The following is a 19,946-nucleotide window of genomic DNA, read 5'->3' as shown; positions in this document are numbered from 1 at the left end:
CTCTCAGGGCATAGGCATAGCTGTATTTACCTTAGCAGACCTCAGGTCATTTGCATATTCATGAGGCAGGGCATTTCATAGCCCTAGACCTGCCCCAGCATAAGTAAGAGAAACGTGAAGACATGTGGGCCACACAACAGTGAGATGCTAGGGACAGGCACTCATGCAAGCTCCTTGAACTCTATGTGCACAGACGTCCTGCCACTGAAGAACAAGCCCCAAATATTCGTACTTCACTGTGAACCCACATGTGAAATGTATGGAGAGCCCTGGGACCATATCTGGGCTTTGATACCTGAATGTCTTTTTCTTTTGATCAGTGAGATTCTTGAAATTTTCTTCATAGTTACATGTAAAAAGCTTCCTTTGCCTCCAGTTGCTTACTCTTAACACATGTAGGAGGGCTAGAGACCCTTTGTAAATGTGGCTTTCATTACAGTATTGTGTCAGATAAACACTCACATCATATAAAATATTTATGCAAATATCAATAAATTTTATAAAATTCTCATTTCAGGATTTTCAATAAAGGAATACTCAGTCCCCAAGAGCAACCCCCTCCCAGCCTCCTGTGCACCTGCTACTGAGCAGCAGTCTGTGCTGGGTGCTGCTGAGCGCCCCCTGCAGCCCAGCCCAACCTGCAGGGGAGGTTCCCTCTGGGCTCTCAGAACATCTTCTTCACAGTGTCCACAACCCAGTGTGACATGGCTGTGCCCTGGGTCACATGCTCCTTCACGGACAGCATGTGCTTTTGACTGGTAACAATGAACCTGCCTTTCTAAACCCAGGGAACTCTGCAGGGAGGCCCCAAGCAGAGATGGATTCTACGAAACCATCAGGGAGTCCCTTTCCTGGAGCTGCACATGCCCTAGTATGGTCACATCCACAGGGGTCCAAACACCCTCAGGGGCATTGGAGGAGCATCATATCTCATTTAAGTTCCTCTGGTTAAATGTCACTTTAACTCACAGCTCTATGGGCTTGCTCAGAACCCACCACACTGCTAATCCTGTAGCACACTCACACACACACACACACACACACTGTGGACAGTGTTCACAGTGGTGGAAGGGACACTTCCATTCTTCCATGCACGTTGCACATGGGTCAAGCCCACACACTTACCCTGGGCCTGAGTATGTGCCCTTGTCAGACAGACAACAGCAAACACATCACAACTGGAGAAAGGGACCTCCACAGGCTGTGGGTTTCTCTGTTCTCCAAGCAAGAGGGACTCTGCAGATGCCCCTGAGTAGGGTTCCAGTTTCCCACTGCAATTCCCACCCGGCCAAGCCATGTGCAGTCAGTGCAGACAGCACCCAGGTGCCTGGACTGTGGGGAGAGCCACAGTGGCCCTGCAGCCCAGCAGGTCCCCCTCTCAGAGACACAGCCAGGAGCATGAGAGGGATGGGTCTTGGGAACCTGGACAAGGTGTCTCAACAGGAGCAGAAGCAGGAGCTGATCTTGGAACAGAGGACCTGGGAGGGAGAGATGCATGGGTCCCTGAGGACCAGGGTCTGAGGAGGCCACCACCTACCCCTTCTCAAATTTGGCATCTACTTTTGGGATCGGGTTACTCTCCTACCTGGGCAGGTGGGCTCCATGGGGAGAGTGACTTGTCCAGTCTCAGGAACAGAAGAGCTACATTTGAAAAGCGCAGTTGAGGAGACATCTCTACTTCCTGGTCCAGGCTTCAGTGGATGCTGCGCATGGGCCCACGTGTCTCCCCTTTGGTGAGCAGGGGCTGCACGTGGCCTGAGGAGGACTCAGGAAATTGCACCAAGGCCCCAGATCCCCAATCCCATAGCAGGACCCTTTGCAATGGGATTTTGCAGTGACTCTTGCCCAGAGGATTTGGCTGTGTCTGGCCCCAAACACAGGCTGTGCCCAGGAACTCACTGGTGCCAACCACAGATGCCATGAAAGTGGGGGGATGCTGAGTGTCCTCAGTTCACTACTGCCCAGGACACTGTGAAGACAAGAAAGGCTGTGAGCCTGAGACTGGGGGTCTCCTGAGAACCCACAATTAAAGGAAGTTAGGTCTTGATAACTGAAAGGAGGAGTTATCAGACAACTCAGGTGCTACTCGGCTGGGTCAGCTCCTGGGCAGGGCAGCTGCCTGGTGAGTGTGGTTCCTGCCCTGTGAGGGAGGCCAGGTTTCCACAGCGCTCCCTTCTCACCAGCAAGGAAGGTGGCATTGTCCATCCTCATGTGCCCAGCCTGTTGGACATCTCCCCTTCCTGACCTCCTGCCCTGTGGCCCAAGGCCCTGCATCTGACGCAGGGGCAGAGGCAATTCTTAGTCACCCCTGCAATTGCCCAAGCCCAGGTCACTGCAGGAGAGACCTGAGTCCCCCTGGTTCTGATGCTGGATGAGCCCAAGGGATTCACAAGGAAATGCTGAATATTTCCATGAGAAGAGAAACTTTGCAAATATCACAAAGGATGAGAAAGAAATGACTCTGAGGATGAAGAGAGAGGGGTGTGGAGCATGTGGCTGTCAGAGGGTCCAGGTTCCTCTAGTGATCTTCATTTTCTCCACTTGTGTGTCTGGGCTTCCCTGAGTCCTCCTGCCCAGATAGACTCTGTCATCACACACTGAGCTTCCACCCACTCTCATCATGCTGGTGGGGTGAGGATGTGTTGGGAGGGGAAGTGTGGATATTGTTATGACCACACCTCAATGACTCAGTCATCTTCTGCCCCTGGGCTGAGACCGTCACCAGGAAACCTCACACCCGATGTCTATAGTTCTCCATGAATTCCCTTTTAACAGAGCAACAAGGAAAACCCAGCTGAGCCCAGGATCCTTGGTGAGTCTCTGTGTTCATTCCTGATCACTAAATGGGGACACCTGGGAATATTGGCGCTGGGGTTCCTCTCCCAGATCTGCAGGGTGAGGGCTGGGCTGGTTTCCATCAGCAGAGGGAGGGTCCTATTTGCATGTCCCCTGCTATATAGCAAGTTCTGTGTAGGAACACCTGAGTGAGGGTCAGGCTAGAGAAAAACTGTGAGACTGTACTGTAATAAATAATTAAATCCTTTTCACTTACCTAATTTAAAAACACACATCAACCATGTGCTGTAGGTGTCAATGTTTCATGTATTTACAGACGTAAGCATAACCACAGGAGCATACAGAGGTTGCATGGTACGTCCAAGAACACATATCAGGGAAGATTCAGGCTCAGTGTCTGTGGCTATAACGACATCCCTGGAACCCACTGCAGACCAGGGTGGTTTCTGTACCCTTGATTCTGTAATAAGAATATAGAGCAAAGTTTTGCTTTCCTATTTTTACTTAAATAACATGTGCAAAATATTTGAAACACACAGGGTCAGTGCAGAAGCATTTTTCAAGTACTTCATGTTTCACTTATTTTTACCTATTTGTCCATCACTCCTTCCCTAACAAATCATCTATTTAGTTGTTCTTATTTGATGCATATAATTGACGTACAGTTTCCTTAACATATTTTTACTGTACAAATTAAAGGTATTGATGTCATAGTCACCCTGCCTGTAATATTGAGGAAATTGATTTCCCTCAATGATTACACTTTCTCTTCTAAAATTTCTCTTTCTTTCCCCTTCCCTCTCCCTCCATTTACCCAGGCACCTGCTAATATTGTTTATGTTACTTCAGTTTAACTCTCTAGAATTTGTAGTAGTGGAATCACGTAGCAGGCGCTTTTTTACTTATTCCACTCTCACTGCTTATTGTGGATGCAGCCACACTGCAGTGTGCACAAAGCAGTCATTGTTGTCAATGATGGGTAGTGTTCTAATGGATTGTTTACAAAAAGTTCTTGTTTATTAAGCTACTGGTTAATGTTGCGATTGTTTCCAAAACATTCCTTTTATGGATATAGCTTCTCTTCACCTGGGAGAAGGAGGCAGCTGACAAAACAACTCTTTTTCTTTTTACGTCAGCCACAACAATGGAACCATTTTCATCATTCACAAAAACAACTCTTTTTCTTTTACGTCAGCCACAACAATGGAACCATTTTCATCGTTCACATCAACACACCTGCACAAGCTATAGATTAGCACATTTTATTTACTATTTCAGATAATGGAAATTATATGAGCAAAAGCAAACCTGAAATCTACAGAGAGATCAGTACCTGTGGGGAGAACCAGGAACAGAGCATTAGCTTATAGGCACAGTCCACCAGATGGCGTGTGGGCTAGGACAAGACTATACTGGACATAGGCACAGGATCACTTGAAGCTGGATTTGATACAGGGATTACAGTTTAAATTTCCCAGTGGTCACATTGCTGGGGAATTCCTGTTCTATTCCCACTGAAGTTTCTTCCTCCAGGATTGGGGAGACATCATGAAGTCGTGCACTCACAGATGGTTCTGTCTGAGAGCAAGGGAGACAGGTTTCTGAAATGCATTCAGACCCACCTCTCCTGTTTCCTACAGATCTACAAATTACCATTCAGGGAACAAGAGGCAAAAATCAGTTTCCTAGCCCACTGGGGAACCTCACAGGAAATGGGAGTGGAAGAGATGTCACCACCAAAGTTATGCTCAGAAACATGACTCCTCTCCATCACGGGCACAAAGGCTTGATCTTCAGGGACACGCTGCAAATCTGGAAGCTGAAGAGGCTGATGGAGAACTGCCTGAGCTGTGGGAGACAAGAACCTGGCAAAGAAACACTCAGAAGGGAACCAGGGCAGCATCACCTCTTGAGGAGGGACAGGACAACATGCAAGGACACAGTGCAGACCAAGGACACGATGCCTGCCTCGGGATCTGGCTCAGGGAGGAAGTCAGAGAAGGCAGCCTCAGGTCAACTTCTTCCACCCCATCAGCAACTGTCACGTAAATGCAAAATTGAGAATAACCTGGGCAAGCAGACTTAGATTGTCTCTAGAATATGGGTTGTAAACAGAAAGCCAGCCAGGAAACCCATACTATCTATCAGTGAATGTGTCTGCACCCTTTTGGGCTCACACCAGCTAAAACCTTCAACAGTTGGAGTCACTTCAACAATAAATTTCAAATGCAAGTCTGACTAGAGTCACACAAACTTCCACACAAAGTACAGGCCTGGAAAATGTAAGTTGTGGACATTTACAGGGAGAAAGATACATAAAATGAAATAACATGTCAATGGCAACCATCAAAGGAAGCATGTATGGCTAATATGAAAAATTATAGGGTGTCCCAAATGGAAAGCCAAAGTCATAATGGAAAAATTATGAGAATGAGGTTCATAAGTGATACATATTAGAATGGTCTTTTTTTTTTAATTTTATTTTGGCATATTATGAGGGTACAAATTTAAGGTTTCAAAAAATGCCCAGGAAATGCAAAAGGACTATGTATTACTAAAGTGTTAAAATATTGAAGGGAACATAATTATACTGGAAAACAAGGAAATTGACTTAGGTAGATAAATGGGGATTTTAAGGAACAGTGAAGTGGAAATACATTGAGTATTCGAGAAGAATTCAGTACAAATAGGTCTTGGACAAACAAACCAGCTGGCTTGCCTCATCTTTCAAAATAAATCATGGAGTTGCAAATAGGTGAAAGGAACGATACAAGCAAAGTGCAAAGGAAAAGAATCATGAAGACAACAGATCATCAGTATCAAATAGTGTCATATAAATGTGATTGGAATCCCAAATATGAAAGTAAAAGACCAGATATAGAAAGTATATTGAAGAAAAAATGGTCACACATATTCTAAACTTAATGAGGAGGAGGAACTGTCTGAGGGTGGAGGACCAGGACCCAGGTGGAGGGGAGGACACACTGAAATGATGGTTCTTCCCCACACAAAGTAGGCAAAAAGGCAGAGGCTAAACAAACCCCCAGCACACACAGAGTGGTGTCTGCAGCAAAGTGTTTGCTCCATAGTGACCAACACAGCATAGGAAACAGAAAACTTTTGAGGGTACAAGGGTGTGGATTGAGGGTTGGTCATTTAATACTCAAAACATTTTGCTGAAAGTTATGCATAGCAAAAAGTGGAAAAGAAAACGGGCTTAAATTTGCATTGAATTCAGGTTCTAAGCCATCCCATTTCAGATGAACGAAGCAGGACATTATAAGGAAAAAAAAATAGACTCCTGAGGAAGAAGAGTGACAAGCAGAGAGGAAACTCCAGGGTCTGAAAGGAACCCTCACTTTCCCACCACCCTTTCTCCTGAACTGGGAAATGAGCCCCTCTGTGGTCTCCAGCTGGGGATTAGCTGTCTGCCCCGATGTCCCACGGGAACTGTGTCCTGCTTGCCGGCTCCTGTGCGCTGTGCTGCATCGTGTTGTCCAGGAGAAAATCTTTTATCAATTTTCAGACTTATTCAGAAGTGTTGATAATTAAGGTACATTTGGGGAAAAGAGAAAGTGACTGGAAGCCCCTCTCTGCCATTTGTCCACATGACAATATTTTGTCTCATCACCACAAACATATCTAACTCAGAGACTGTGGGGGGAAGCACAGAATCATGAATTCAGAAACTGTTACATGGAGACAAAACCAGCCCTCACCCTCCACCTGCACCTGCCCTGGGCTGACTGTGCTCCTTGTGCTCCACTGGCCCCCTAGAGCCGCCACACGTCCCGCAAGAGGTTTGTGTCTTGGCTCACACTGAGGTCCCCTCACTGTGTCCCTTGCACAGTAGTACACAGCAGTGTCCTCAGCTCTCATGCTGTTCATTTGCAGATACAGCGTGTTCTTGCCGTTGTCTCTGGAGATGGTGAATCGGCCCTTCACGGTGTCTGCGTAGTATGTGCTACCACCATCAGTATTAATGCGTGAGACCCACTCCAGCCCCTTCCCTGGAGCCTGGTGGACCCAGTGCATGTAGTAGCTGCTGAAGGTGAATCCAGAGGCTGCACAGGAGAGTCTCAGGGACCCCCCAGGCTGGACCAAGTTTCCCCCAGACTCCACCAGCTGCACCTCACACTGGACACCTGCAAACACAGACACATCCTGGTCAGAAACTGCTACATACACCTGCTGTTTCTCTCACTGACATCCACCCACACACCCAATATCTCCAGTTCTCCATGAATTACCTTGTAACAGAGCAACAAGGAAAATCCAGCTCATCCCAAACTCCATAGTGAGTCTCTGTGTTCAGTCCTAATCACTGAATGGGGGTACCTGGGAATGCCAGGGGTAGGATTCCTCTCCCAGAGCTGCAGTGTAAGGGCTGGGATGGTTTTTATGAGCAGAGGGAGGGCCCTATTTGCATGTCCCCTGCTATATAGCAAGCTCTGTTGGGACACCTGAGGACAGGGAATGTCCCCACATACCTTGGGTTTCTTGAGGAGGTTCATGGCAATGAATGTAGTAGAGGAAATGTCGTGTGTTATTATGAGATTGAGTTTTCCTAAGTACTTAGCATATATAATCTTATTTCATGTTTACCCATGGACATGAGTCATGTAATGTACTTGTTCAAGTTTTCTGAATTTTCAGATATAAAGTAAACCCAGCAGCATGGTGGGACTGAGAGATATGTCCAGGAGCTCATGTGTGATCAGAGTGAGCCCTGGTATCTGATCCTGTTCTCCTGATCACTGGACATGCCTAAACCATGATCCTACACCAGCGCAGAGATGCACACACCTCCTGCAGGAGGAGCGAGCTTAGCACTGAAATCATGTTCTTGAAGAAGATATCTGGGTTGTTTGCACACAATTTTCCTGTCTTTTTTTCAACACAAATGACCTTGTAGCGGTCAACATTCTCACTAACTTCACAGCAACCCTTTGTAAACTGTTCACTGTTAGGATGTTGCCCCTCAAGCTTAGTAAATTCTGGTAAATAAGATGAAAGGCTTCAGCTAATTTCTTTGTCATAAACTTTCCTGGATCTGGGCTTTCTGATTCTTCATGTTCCTGTGTTCCTCACAGCAGCTTCCCTGTATTTGACAGTAGCCACCACTAGTGTAAAGGAGCTGTGTGAACCATCCGCTTACACCATGAGGGTCTGTTTATATGTGTGCAAGAAACAAGTTTCCAGACCATTAATTCATTTTTTTAATTATAAATTACTTCAATGGGACACCTTGGGAGCCCATTTGTAAGCATGGAGTGCCACAGCAGCCATCCACAGCCTGGGCACTGCACATGTTATGTGTCTTAGTTCCTCTCCCATCAGGAGCTAAGTCCAAGTACCACATCACATTACATGGACGGTACATCTAGCAAATCTAGCTGGAGATGTTCATGTTGAATCTTTGTAAAACAGGGTTCAGCATGTCACTTGTGTACACAATTCACAAGGAACTTGCTTGTGATTGTTAGGACCAGCTGGTTTTTTGAGGTGTCCTTGGAGATCGTGAGCCACTCTTCAGGGATGGGCTGTAGTACTTTCATCTTCCCACCAACTGTCCATGAGCCACTCCAGGGCCTTCCCTGCATGCTGGTGGACCCAGCCAACATCCATGCCATAAGGGCTCAGGGGGAGCCCATAGAAGGTGCGTGTTAGTGTGAGGGTCAGGGGGGAGGGTTCACCAGCCCTTGAACAGCCTCCTTCAGGGTCACCTATGAGACTACCCCTGTGGAGAAAGCACAGGAGGAATGTGAAGCAGGTCTGGAGGGAAGAGGAGACATTTTATCCCTGTCTGAGTCCCTGACCTGAGCACTCACAGAAAGGGGTGGTCAGAGAAGGAGAGTGGAACAAAGCACATCCATGGCGTGGCACATGAGTCACTGACCCAGGCTCTGTGCTGGGCTTTTTAACCCAGGAGAGGGTGGAGCTGGTAGAGATTTTCATTGACCTCACCTGGGTCCTAACCCGATGGGGTAGACTCTGGTCTCAGAACTCAGTAGGAAAGAGTCTGTGGTGAGGAAGGAGCAGGGAGCCCTCAGGTTTGGGCTTTCATGCCTGCCCTCCATGGGGGACACCTGCCCATTTCAGTCCTGGGAGTATCAGGACACAAAGTCCCCCGAGGGTCCTGTGGTTTGGATGCAGCCAAGACTGCAAGGCCCCCATCCCTGTAGATAGTCTTCTCTTTGGCCACTCATCCAGGAGCCCCTCACCCTGTGGCTCTCATCCTGGAGGAGGTGAGTGGAGAGCAAGGCAGATGCCCTTTCTTCTACCTTCGTTCGAGACAGGTGTGTGTTTGGGCAGAGCAGGGTGCTATGCTGGAGTGCTCTGATGTAATGTCTCTTTGATCAGCACCAGGAAGAACAAAGTTGTTTAAATAAAAAATATTTACATTTACTTTGTAGATAAGTGCATGTTCATCAGTGAGTATGCACATGTGTGAACTCCTGTAGAACTAATCCGCAGATAATAGACTGTGTCCTTGTGCACATTCAGCCCTGTAGGAACAGAGGGTGGCACATCTCGTGTCCCTTTCATCAGCCTATGACTGAGCAGACTGCGGACAGCTAGAGTGGACTCTCAGGGGCGCAGCCGGGTGGCAGCAGGTTCTGACCCAGCCTTGCTCTGCCCCTGCACTGGAGATGGAGTTTGTGCTCATCGTGCTGTGGAGACTCCTCCATCCTTGTTTGTACTCATTTCCATGTAAAATTGTGAATAGAGAATGGACGCACCCAGAGCAACAGCATGTCAGACACACACACACACACACACACACACACACACACACACCTTCATATCATCCATGCTGAACTCTCTGAATGCAGAAATCACTTTGCATTGATGCCATAGCGTATGATCATTTGTAAACTTGCAGTGTCGTGAAGTTGCAGTTTTACCTACACTGAAAGCTTGTAATTCATTCTGGGCTCCGCTACAGAGAGTTTCAGTTGCCAGCAGCAGAAAACATGCCTAAGCGGCAGACTGGATTGTTAACTGTGCACAGTGCTGTCAGAGTCAGAGTGGAAACTGGAAAGAAGGCCCTCCAGGTTGTAGCCAACAATTCCAGGACTTTTCATTACTGTTCATGGAGATGCTCAGGTATAACTGACTTCCATGTGCCTTTGGCGCAATGAATGTTTCAGACTCTTGCCAAGAGTAGGATTGGTCTGAGGTTGGTTGCACCATCAATTGATGAAATAAAGGGCATTGATTTAAGATAATCAATCTCATTAAATATTGAGCATTAAATTTAACTGTGTAAAGTTCACAAATGAAACAATTTGATATTGTCCAACATTGAAGAGATGACCAATTTCAAGATATGGAATAATTTTCTATGTAACATGGCCTCCCAGGCTATGTGTGCACACACACACTGTCTCTCTCTCTCTCTTTAATGCAGAGGAAAACACATGTATGTTTCCAGATCTGGCTTTTAAATGTTGTGTCCAAGAATATCTAGTTGACTTAACAACAACAACCTGCAAAGATACATTTTAAGCTCTTCTGAAAATAGAAATACACACACACACACACACACACACACACACACACACACACACACACACACATATATATATATATATATATATATATATATATATATATATATTTAGTGAGACAAAATGGGCATCCATAGGCATGATCAGGTACCTAGTCACAGATCTGAGAATAAGAATTCTTTAACTCCTTCCTTCCCAGCATGCACATACTTTATTTTCTTGTACAATTGTTCTAGCAGGACTTGCAGTGCAAGGTTGCAAGGTTGAATAGAGGGAGCAGGGTTGACAGGCCAAATCTTGCTCCAGGTCTTAGAGACAAGTTAAGTCTTTCTCCATTTCTGTGCTGTCTGCTGTGGGCTCATCATCCACGGTTATTATAATGTGAGGTGTTGCGTTTCTCCCCTAGGTTTTTCTTGATAGCGTTTCTGTCATTAAAGGTTATTGAATTTTGACAATTGTTTTTCCTGGCTTAATTGACCACTTGGCAAAGTAAAGATAGTCTTCTTAACAAATGGCTTTGGGGACAATACCTAAACATAAACCTGAAGCTATAAGCCAGTAGAACAAGACAACAGGGAATCTTCATGGCTTTAGGTTTGACAATAAATTTTTGGTATGACATGAAGAGCACAGGCAGTGAAAGCAAGAACTGCCAAATGGGACTATATCCACCTGAAAACTGGGTGCACCCTCTCCTCCTGAAATCATGTGTGCATCAAACTGTCTCCTAGTGACAGGTGTGTTCTGGAACATAGACAACCACCGGGTGTGATGGAGAATGAAGGCACAGTACGGGAGGAAGAAGGGTTTTCCTGGGGTTCCCAGTCCAGCCTGACAACTCCACAACCACAAGGGTAACAAGGCCACCTACAATTCACTGTGTGCCAGTGTGGGTGCTGCCACATCATAAAAAAACAACATGACCTTTAGCCACCATGCCACACCTAATGGATGGTAGCTTCAGCCCTTCCCAAGAATTCCAGCCTAGCTTTCCTATGGCCAGCCCTAGAGATACCAGACATCCCTAGCCAGAGCCCCCAATTGCTATAACTCAAAATTCACAACACACGAGTATCCATCCTCCTCTCCCTCTAAAGCTATGGGTGAGGCAGTTGACGCTGACAAACTGAGCAGGTCTACATCACAAATCTAGAGACAGTAGTTGGAAAGTGCTAGATGGAGAGAAAGCTCGCTGTCTGACAAAGAACCACCCACGCCTTCTCCTGGGCTCAGAGAACCATGGACGCCCCCTGGCGGCCCCCACACCCCCACCGGAGGTTTGTGTCTGGGCTCAAACTGAGGTCCCCTCACTGTATCACTTGCACTAGTAGTACATTGCTGAGTCCTCAGCTCTGAGATTGTTCATTTTCAGATACAGTGAATTCTTGCCATTGTCTCTGTAGATGGTGAATTGGCCCTTCACGGCGTCTGCATAGTATGTGTAACTACCACCACCAGTACTAATTCCTGAGACCCACTCCAGCCCCTTCCCTGGAGCCTGGTGGACCCAGTGCATGTAGTAGCTGCTGAAGGTGAATCCAGAGGCTGCACAGGAGAGTCTCAGGGACCCCCCAGGATGGACCAAGCCTCCCCCAGACTCCACCAGCTGCACCTCACACTGGTCACCTGCAAACACAGACACATCCTGGTTAGAAACTACCACACACCTGCCATTTCTCTCACTAACATCCACTTACACACCCAATATCTGTAGTTCTCCATGAATTACCTTGTAACAGAGCAACAGGGAAAACTCAGCTCAGCCCAGACTCCATGGTGAGTCATTGTGTTTGGTTCTGATCTGATCATCAAATGGGGACACCTGGGAATGTCGGGGCTGGGGCTTTTCTCCCAGAGCTGCAGGGTGAGGGATGGGCTGGTTTAGCAGAGGGAGGGCCCTATTTGCATGTGCCCTGCTATATAGCAAGCACTTGGTTGGGATGCCTGAGTGAGGAAAGGTCTCAGAAAAAAGGTGGGCATCCTGGGGGAATTCAAATGTCATATTTTACAGTTGAAACCATACTAAGAATAGAATGGAGGACTTGTGAAATGTGCTCAAGAGTAGGCACATACCTAGTGAGAGGTACACACAGCATCTGGGCCTGTGCTCCTCACCAGTGGACCCAACTTCTCCTCTGAACCAACTCCAGGAGAAGTGTGGAGATGCCTCATGGGGTTTCTAGTATCGCCTTTTAGTAATGAAAACATGATGGGATTTTGCAGCATTCTGGTGTTACAGCTTCAGGATTGCATCAACCTTTGGGCCTCAAAGGCCTCACTACCTTCCCACAATGTTGTGCATCACCTGTGAAGTGCACCTAACTCGGCTGAGGGGATTCAGATTCTCAAAAATTGTCAAATTCAACTGCTGCTTCCTCTGTGTTGGTCCCAGGGCTCATGATTGGGGCCAAGAAGGAATCCACTGGAGTCTGTCCTTATATTTCCCTCTTGCCAGGCAGGTCCGAACAGGCCCAGGTTCAGTCTATGGGGCTGCCACATGCTTGGTACAGTACCAGCCCTAATCTCTGTGGAAGTCACAATGTGACTGTGAATGGTCGTGGTCCGTCTCCACTGTCCACTGCTGCAGGTGGCCCTGAAGTCATACTTGACATTCACTAATGCCCCCACCTATCTCCACTCTGGATCTTTCTAGCATACGGCCAGCACTTTGCAGTGAGGGTTGCTGTGTGCTGTTCCCTGATGGAGTGACTCAGGCCTGAGCACAGCAGAGTCATTGTCCTTGGTCCCTTGGCCATCCTCAGGCATGTGGTTGATGCAATTGACCTCCCCAGTGTTGAATGCAGGGGAGAAACCACAGAAACTGCCTAGGCCTGAGGGACTGACCCTGCCTCCATGGATACGCACAAGCTTAGCCACAAAGCAGAGTTAATGTCTGTCAGCGGGAGAGTGCCTTTCATTGTGGACTGGTCCACAGTCATGGAGACCCTAATTGAGGGGCATCAGACCAGGTCTCAGATTCAGGGCAGCACATTGTATTCCCAGCAGGAGTGATCTAACCTATGAACCAAGACTTCTAACTAATCATAGCCTACAATAAGAAGAAGGATGTCACATCTTGTCACCATGGGTGTGTTGGAAGGAATTAATGTCACTTCTGCCCCTGATTTGCAGACCCAGGTGCCAAAGCACTCTGGAGTGCCCATTGTCTTGGGGCACATGCTGCATCCTTAATCACCTAGGAAGCCCTGCAATGGAGTTGTGTTTAGGGATTGTGTTACCACCTGGAAGACAGTGTCATAAGTGTGTGGGTCAGACTCACTCAGAACTGTCTGCAGAGACTTGAATCATCCCTTTAGTTTTTCTATCGTGCTGTGTATTTCTGGGAAAATCTGAAAGATGTGGTGCAATTGGACTTTGTGCTCACATTCCCATGGCTGTATCTCCTATTCTATAATGACAGACAGATTCCTTTCTCTTGGACAACACCATACATGATCGCATGTCAGAGACCCACACGTCAGAAGCTGAGCAGTGGTTCTGACATACACACTGTGGCAGGAAAAGCAAACTGACATTACAATACTTGTAAGTTTTGGTTTGGACAGATCACTGCCTATCAGGAGTGGATGAGTTCTGAAGTAATCAACTTACTACCATGTGGACGGTGGGTATCCCTGCAGCATGGAGCTATGCTGACAGACTGGGGTGATGCATGTCACTGTCAGCTCAGCCACTTAGCAGGAGGAGCTAGGTCATATTTGCTGGGAGGGAGCTTCGGTCCTACTCTATGCCCGAGAAGGAAAAGGCATGATATTGACACAGCCAGCACAGAGACTGATAGGGCAACATTGACTGGACTCCCTAAAGTCATTGAAATATGATTTTTCCTTAACACTCTGACCCAGGGGAACAGCTTTCAGTTGCTTAGAGGTGCTGATTCATTTTCAAGACGAATATATTTTGGAGGGACGCTATGCTATTACTTTTCATAGAATTTAGTGATTTTAGTTATCTAGACTAATAGCTAAGAATGTGTAATATTTAAGTGGCTTGTCGATGTGGATTAAGCATCAAGAGGATGTGACAGAGTTGAGGAGCTCACGTGCCAGGACAAAGAATTAACAATGTTATAGTGTCGAGGTCTAAGTGTATATTGGGTAGTCAGGCTATGACTGGTTGTGCGGGAAGATTCATGAAAAAGATCAATTCAATTTGACATCGACAATGTTAATTAATTATATCAATGAGAGCAAGTTGTAGAATCCATTAATTAGATTGAGATAAAGGTACAATCTGACTTGCAAAATCAGGAGGCAACCGGGGCATTCAGCAATTTCAGTTTGACTCTGGAGATAAAACAAATGTGTTCCATCTGCTTGGGAGGTGAGATTGTGTAATTTTAACAATGTTGTCCAGGGAAGGTTGCTAATAGAATCAGTCACACCATGTGGGGACTTATTGTGCACCTGTCTGAAGGCAGAGAGAGGCTCAGCACAGATGGAAGGGGCTACAGTGGCATTTCTCTGTGTGGGAAATGCTTCTCAGTCACGAGGGAACGTGAGCATCCTCATGGTGTTCCCTGTGTCAAGAAGAAAATATGGGTCGGGGGAGCACGGTGAAGGAAAGGCTCCTCATCACTGCCAACATCTCACCTGCAAACAAACCATGTTCCTTCGTCATGTGTTGCCTGTAGTGAGAGTATGAGAAACTGGAGCCGCAGATAAAAAAAAACAGGAATTACTTCAAGGAGTAATCTGAGAGTGAGGAGAGGAAATTCCTGATCCTGACATGAAGTCCCTCCCCAACTCCCTCTGTGCCAGGTCCTGGGGCTGGTCTTTGTGTCCTGTCCCAGGTGCAGCCTCAGGAGTTGGGCTTTGGACTTGTGAAGCCCACACAGGCCTCCCCCTCACCTGTCCTGTCACTGGATTCTCCACCACAGCAGCGGTTACTGCTGGAGCTGGATCCCCCGATCCATGGTAAAGGGGATGCAATTGTTGTCAAGATTATGCTATGATGCGTGTACTATGATTATGCTATGATGCGTGTACTATGATTATGCTATGATGCGTGTACTATGCCCTGGCTGAGTAGAATCAACCCTGCCAGAGGCACACTCATGAGCTACTTATCAATGAAGCTGAGCTCCATACTACCAAACACACAGCTGCATATCACTGTATAAGGGGTGTGCATACAGTGGGGCAGGGGCATTAGTTCCTGTCAGTCGCCTCCAGGCACAAACAGCCCCAGACTCATGCTTGGCATCTCAGATGCTCACTCACCTGGAGCTGTCAACAGGCAAAGGAAAAGACCCAACAATCTCATCTTATTCTAAACCCCATGTCTGACTTTGCTGGTGACCTCAGTGCAGTGTGAGGATAGAGATGTTAGGTTCATTACTACGTAATGCCAAATAAAATTCCATTCTAGATGTATATTCTACCCCTACCCAGAAAGAAAGACTTTTGTTCTGGTTTCAGGAGGTCATGACAGTTTCTTGCCACTTCCCATTATTTCGTCCTCTGAACCTAATTAGTGTCCCATGCGTGTCTTCATATCTGATTCGGATGTCACTCTGGACTTGGACTTTTGAGGTGATGCCAGAGTGATTTAAGACTCAGCCTGTTTTCTGCTGCTATAACAGAATACAATGGATGGGGTAGCTTATAAAGAAGGAGAATTCACTTGGCTAATGACTCTGGAGGCTGGAAAGACTGAGATCCAGGAGCCCCCTCTAGTGAGGGCTCCTTGTCATGGTATAACGTGGCAGCAGGCATTGTGCGCTGGGAGAGAACGTGAACAGGGAGAGCAAGATGGGCTGAAAGTTTCATGTACCCACTTCTGTGATAGCAACATTGACTCACCCAGTAAGGCAGAGCCGCCAAGGCCTACTCACCTCTAACGTCCCACTTCCCAGTGCTGTTGCAGGGGCAATGACATTGCACACTAGTTCTGGAGTGGACATTCAAACTATAGCATTCTGCCTCTGAACCCAACACTTTTCTTCTCAAACACAAAATGCTTCATTCCCTCTCAATAGCCCCAAAGTCTTAGCTCATTCCAGTATCAACAAAAAGCCCAAAGTCCTCAAAGTCATCTGAATCAGATATGCATGAGAGTCACAGCAAATTCCTCCAGCTGTGAGTCCATAAGGTCCAAACAAGATATTGACTTCCAAAATACAGTAGGAGGACAGGCATAGGATAAGCATTTCCACACTCAAAGAAAGAGATAGGTAAGAAGACATGGGTAACTTGTCCCAAATAAGTCCAAATCCAACAGGGAAAGCAATATTAAGTATTAAATGTGAAAAAAACAATAATCTCCTTAGATTCCAAGTCCAACTTCCTGGGCAGGCTGGGGCAGGAGTTGGGCCCCAAAGCCTTGGGCAGCCCCATCCTCCTGGCTTCACCAGGTGCTGAGCACACAGCAGCTCTCACAGGCTGCAGTCACCTGCCACAGCTCTGTCAGGCTGGCATTGCCACTGGCGACTGTGCAGTCTGGGGTCTCCCAGGGCTTCACTAGGCATGGCCCTGGGGGGCACTCTCTGTGGCAGCTCCATAGGTGGCAGTTTCTACCTGGGTGCCCAGACTGCCGGTGGCATCCTCTGAAATCTGGGTGGAGGTGTCACAGGTGTCAAAGTTACATCCAACGTTACAGAAAGTAATCTCAGGACTCGACACAACTGAGTGATAGTGGAACGTACTCATAAAAGGGGACAGGCTAAGGAAAGGCTGTGAAGAAGCAGAGGAAGCTCCCAAGAAGTGAGCAAACAGCTCAAATACAGCATCTGCCCCACACCAAGCGGTGGATGTTTTTGTCTGTGGAAGACACAGAAGACTGGCTGGGCAGTGCTCATTGTGCTCTTACGCATGTGTAACCGGGAGATTCACTTTGTACCTGTGCAGTGCACAGGAGACTAATGTGTGCAGCAGACTAATGTCTCCTGTCTTCTTCTCGGGTCAGTTTGTTCAAGGGTTGTTGACTGTCTTTCCCATTCCTTCCCCTGCTCCTGCCTGACTGCCTACTCCAACAGAGGAAGCCACACCCCCGCCATGCTTGCACTCTGTGCATCTGCACAATTAGCAACACCTGGACCCCACCAAGTTTCACCACTTTTACCTTCCTGAGCTGTAGGTTTAGCCCCACACGGGGTCCCTTGAGCCACAGCTGGGTGCTTGCTGGGTGCCGAGCTAGGGTGCAGGGGGCAGAGACTGCATGTTGCACTGGGCAGCAAGCCATGCCATGACCCCCAGTCCCGTGTGCTCCAACCATCCTGCCCTCATCATGCTTGCAGCCTGAGGTGCAGTGGGCAGCCTTGAAGATCCCTGAGATGCCCTCAGACTTTTCCTCCCATTGTCTTGGCAAATATGATAGAATCTGCCCCTTCTGTCTATGCCAACCTCTTTGATTGCTTGACCAACCCAGACATGCGTTTTCACCCTTTATGTGGCCAGGCTATAAATTTTCTAAATATTTCTGCCCTTTTTCCTCTCACAATTTTCAATAAACAGTTAAATGTAGTCTCATAGAAGCCTTCATGTTTTTCTCATTGTACATCTGCTCTGCCAGACAGCCTAGCTTGTCATTTTTCATTGCTTCCTTCTGCGGCACCCCTGGCATGGACACAGTTGAGCCAGTTCTATGCTACTGTATAGTAGGGAGGTTTTCACTGTAATTTACAGTAGTTTGAGCCTCATTTCCATGTGGGACCTTGTCAGAATGGCATCTACTGTTCATACTTCCATCAGCATTCCATTTATGACCACTTAGGTAAGCTCCAAGAAAATTCAGGTTTTCCCTCAGCTGTTTTCTTCTTTAAACCCTTCCTCCCCAGAACCACCCTGAATGCTCCATGTGTGGCAAGTTGGGCTTTTTATAGCCTGACCCTCCAAATCCTTCCGCCTCTTCCCATTGCTGAGTTTCAAAGTGGCTTCTTCATTTTGGGTATTTGTTGCAGCAACAACCTTTATTTCTTGGTACTAGTTTTCTGTCTCAGTTTGTCCTGCTGCTATAAAAGAATGCCACAGACTGGGTTATTTATAAGTAAGGGGATTTATTTTGCTTACAAATCTGAAGGCATAAATTTCCAATATCTAGGGGCCACATCTGTTGTGAACGACCTTGCTGCATCCTAACAAGGGGAAACCATCCGTTGGCAGAAAAGAATGCGAGAAAGAAGACAAGGGGGTGGGTTGAACCCACAGAAAACCCAGTCCCTGGGTAATGGCCTCAGTCCACGCACATAGCAGGGCTTTCCTGACTTAACCACCTCGTAAACATCCTACCACCCAGTACCATCCTGTTACCAAATAAATGCCAACAAGAGATTTTAAGGGGCATTCAAACCATGGCCACTTTAGTGGTGGAGACCCATGCTAGTCCTCACTGCATTTGAGCACCAGCTGTACACCTTACCTTCACAGGGGTCTCCAGGGTTTCCTGCCCTCATCACTATTATCCCAGCAGCACCCACTGGTGACCTCTAAGAAGGCGCTGAGTCACCCTTGGCTCTGGGCTCCCACGCGCAGCCTCTGAAGGTGGTGTAGACCCCCGGTGCTCATCCACCCACTTCTGTGACGGGCTCTCTAATGCCGACATTCCACTGAAGGGGACACTGCCCTGTTCCTCCGCAGGGTGGTCACTCTGTGGAGTCCTGTTCAGTTCCTCACTTGTGCACTTCAGATCTCTGGCAGGTCCAGCAACTGTGAGTTTGTGGATTTTCTGGCATTAACCCTGGTTACCAAGGGAGAGAATTCATCTTGCAGCTACGTATACCAGAAGTGGGGTGAGTGCACATGTAGTTGTTTTTAAACAAAGGTTCTTTGACACATCATTTCTTAAGAATTAATTTAGTCAAAAATGTTGCCTGAACTTCATTATTTATCACACTTTCTTTTAAAAGCACAATTTACAAATGCTCTTAATTTATATTTGAAGATAATTATTGCACTATCTGTCATCAATCCCTTTTATTTAGCTATTTTCTTGTCACCAGGTAATAAAAGCCATTAAGTTAACCCAAATCTATGTTACAATAGTTGTGCATCATAAGTTCATGTTTTCTCTCCTGCCTTTCCTTCTGCAGAAACCCACACCTTCACCCCCATGTCGTCTACCAACCTTGCCAGAATACAGTGGGCCTGGTGTGTGTTTCCACACCAGCTCCTCTGGATTGACAGCACGTGTGTTTTCCTTCTGTATCTCCTGAGAACACTGTGTGGGTGCTGCTTGGAGTCTACATGCTGAGTGCCCCCATCCAGGACAGTTCCCCAGCTCTCTGATCTTGCTCAGTGTCAACACCCAAAGCGTCTTTTAACAGAGTTAAGGGGGTATTTCTGGGCATTCAGGGAAGTAAATCTCAGAGCCTTGCAGAGCAGGAGCCTCCGGGGTGGATGTAGAAAAGGCAAGAGGGGAGGAACTCAAACCTGTCAAGAACGCAGGAGAAAGTTGCCTTCCTCCCTCCCCCTGTTTCCTTCCTTGCACTTGCCCTCAGCTGATGCCTGGCAGAAATGGGCCAATGCGCCCCCTGGTGTCCTTCACTCCCCTGCATAGGAGTTTTGTGTCTGGGCTCTCACTGAAGTCCCCTCACTGTGCCTCTCACACAATAATACACGGCCGTGTCCTCGGTGGTCATGGAACTCAGCTGCAGGGAGAACTGGTTCTTGGACGTGT

General features: G+C 47.2%; 1 gene segment (V, D, J or C); it reads right to left on the bottom strand.

Moving 5' to 3' along the window:
* Positions 1-4,566: 4,566 nt before the first annotated feature.
* On the bottom strand, positions 4,567-7,092 carry LOC105883144 (immunoglobulin heavy variable 3-74-like). The segment is given in 4 exon segments: positions 4,567-4,644; positions 5,782-5,822; positions 6,636-6,941; positions 7,047-7,092. Coding segments are annotated over 4 exon segments (471 nt in total).
* Between the last annotated feature and the right edge of the window lie 12,854 nt (positions 7,093-19,946).

Source organism: Microcebus murinus, chromosome 6 (assembly GCF_040939455.1).
Source record: "Microcebus murinus isolate Inina chromosome 6, M.murinus_Inina_mat1.0, whole genome shotgun sequence".
Lineage (NCBI taxonomy): Eukaryota > Metazoa > Chordata > Mammalia > Primates > Cheirogaleidae > Microcebus > Microcebus murinus.
The sequence above is the reverse complement of the archived record's forward strand: the minus strand, read 5'-3'. Positions and strand labels throughout refer to the sequence as shown.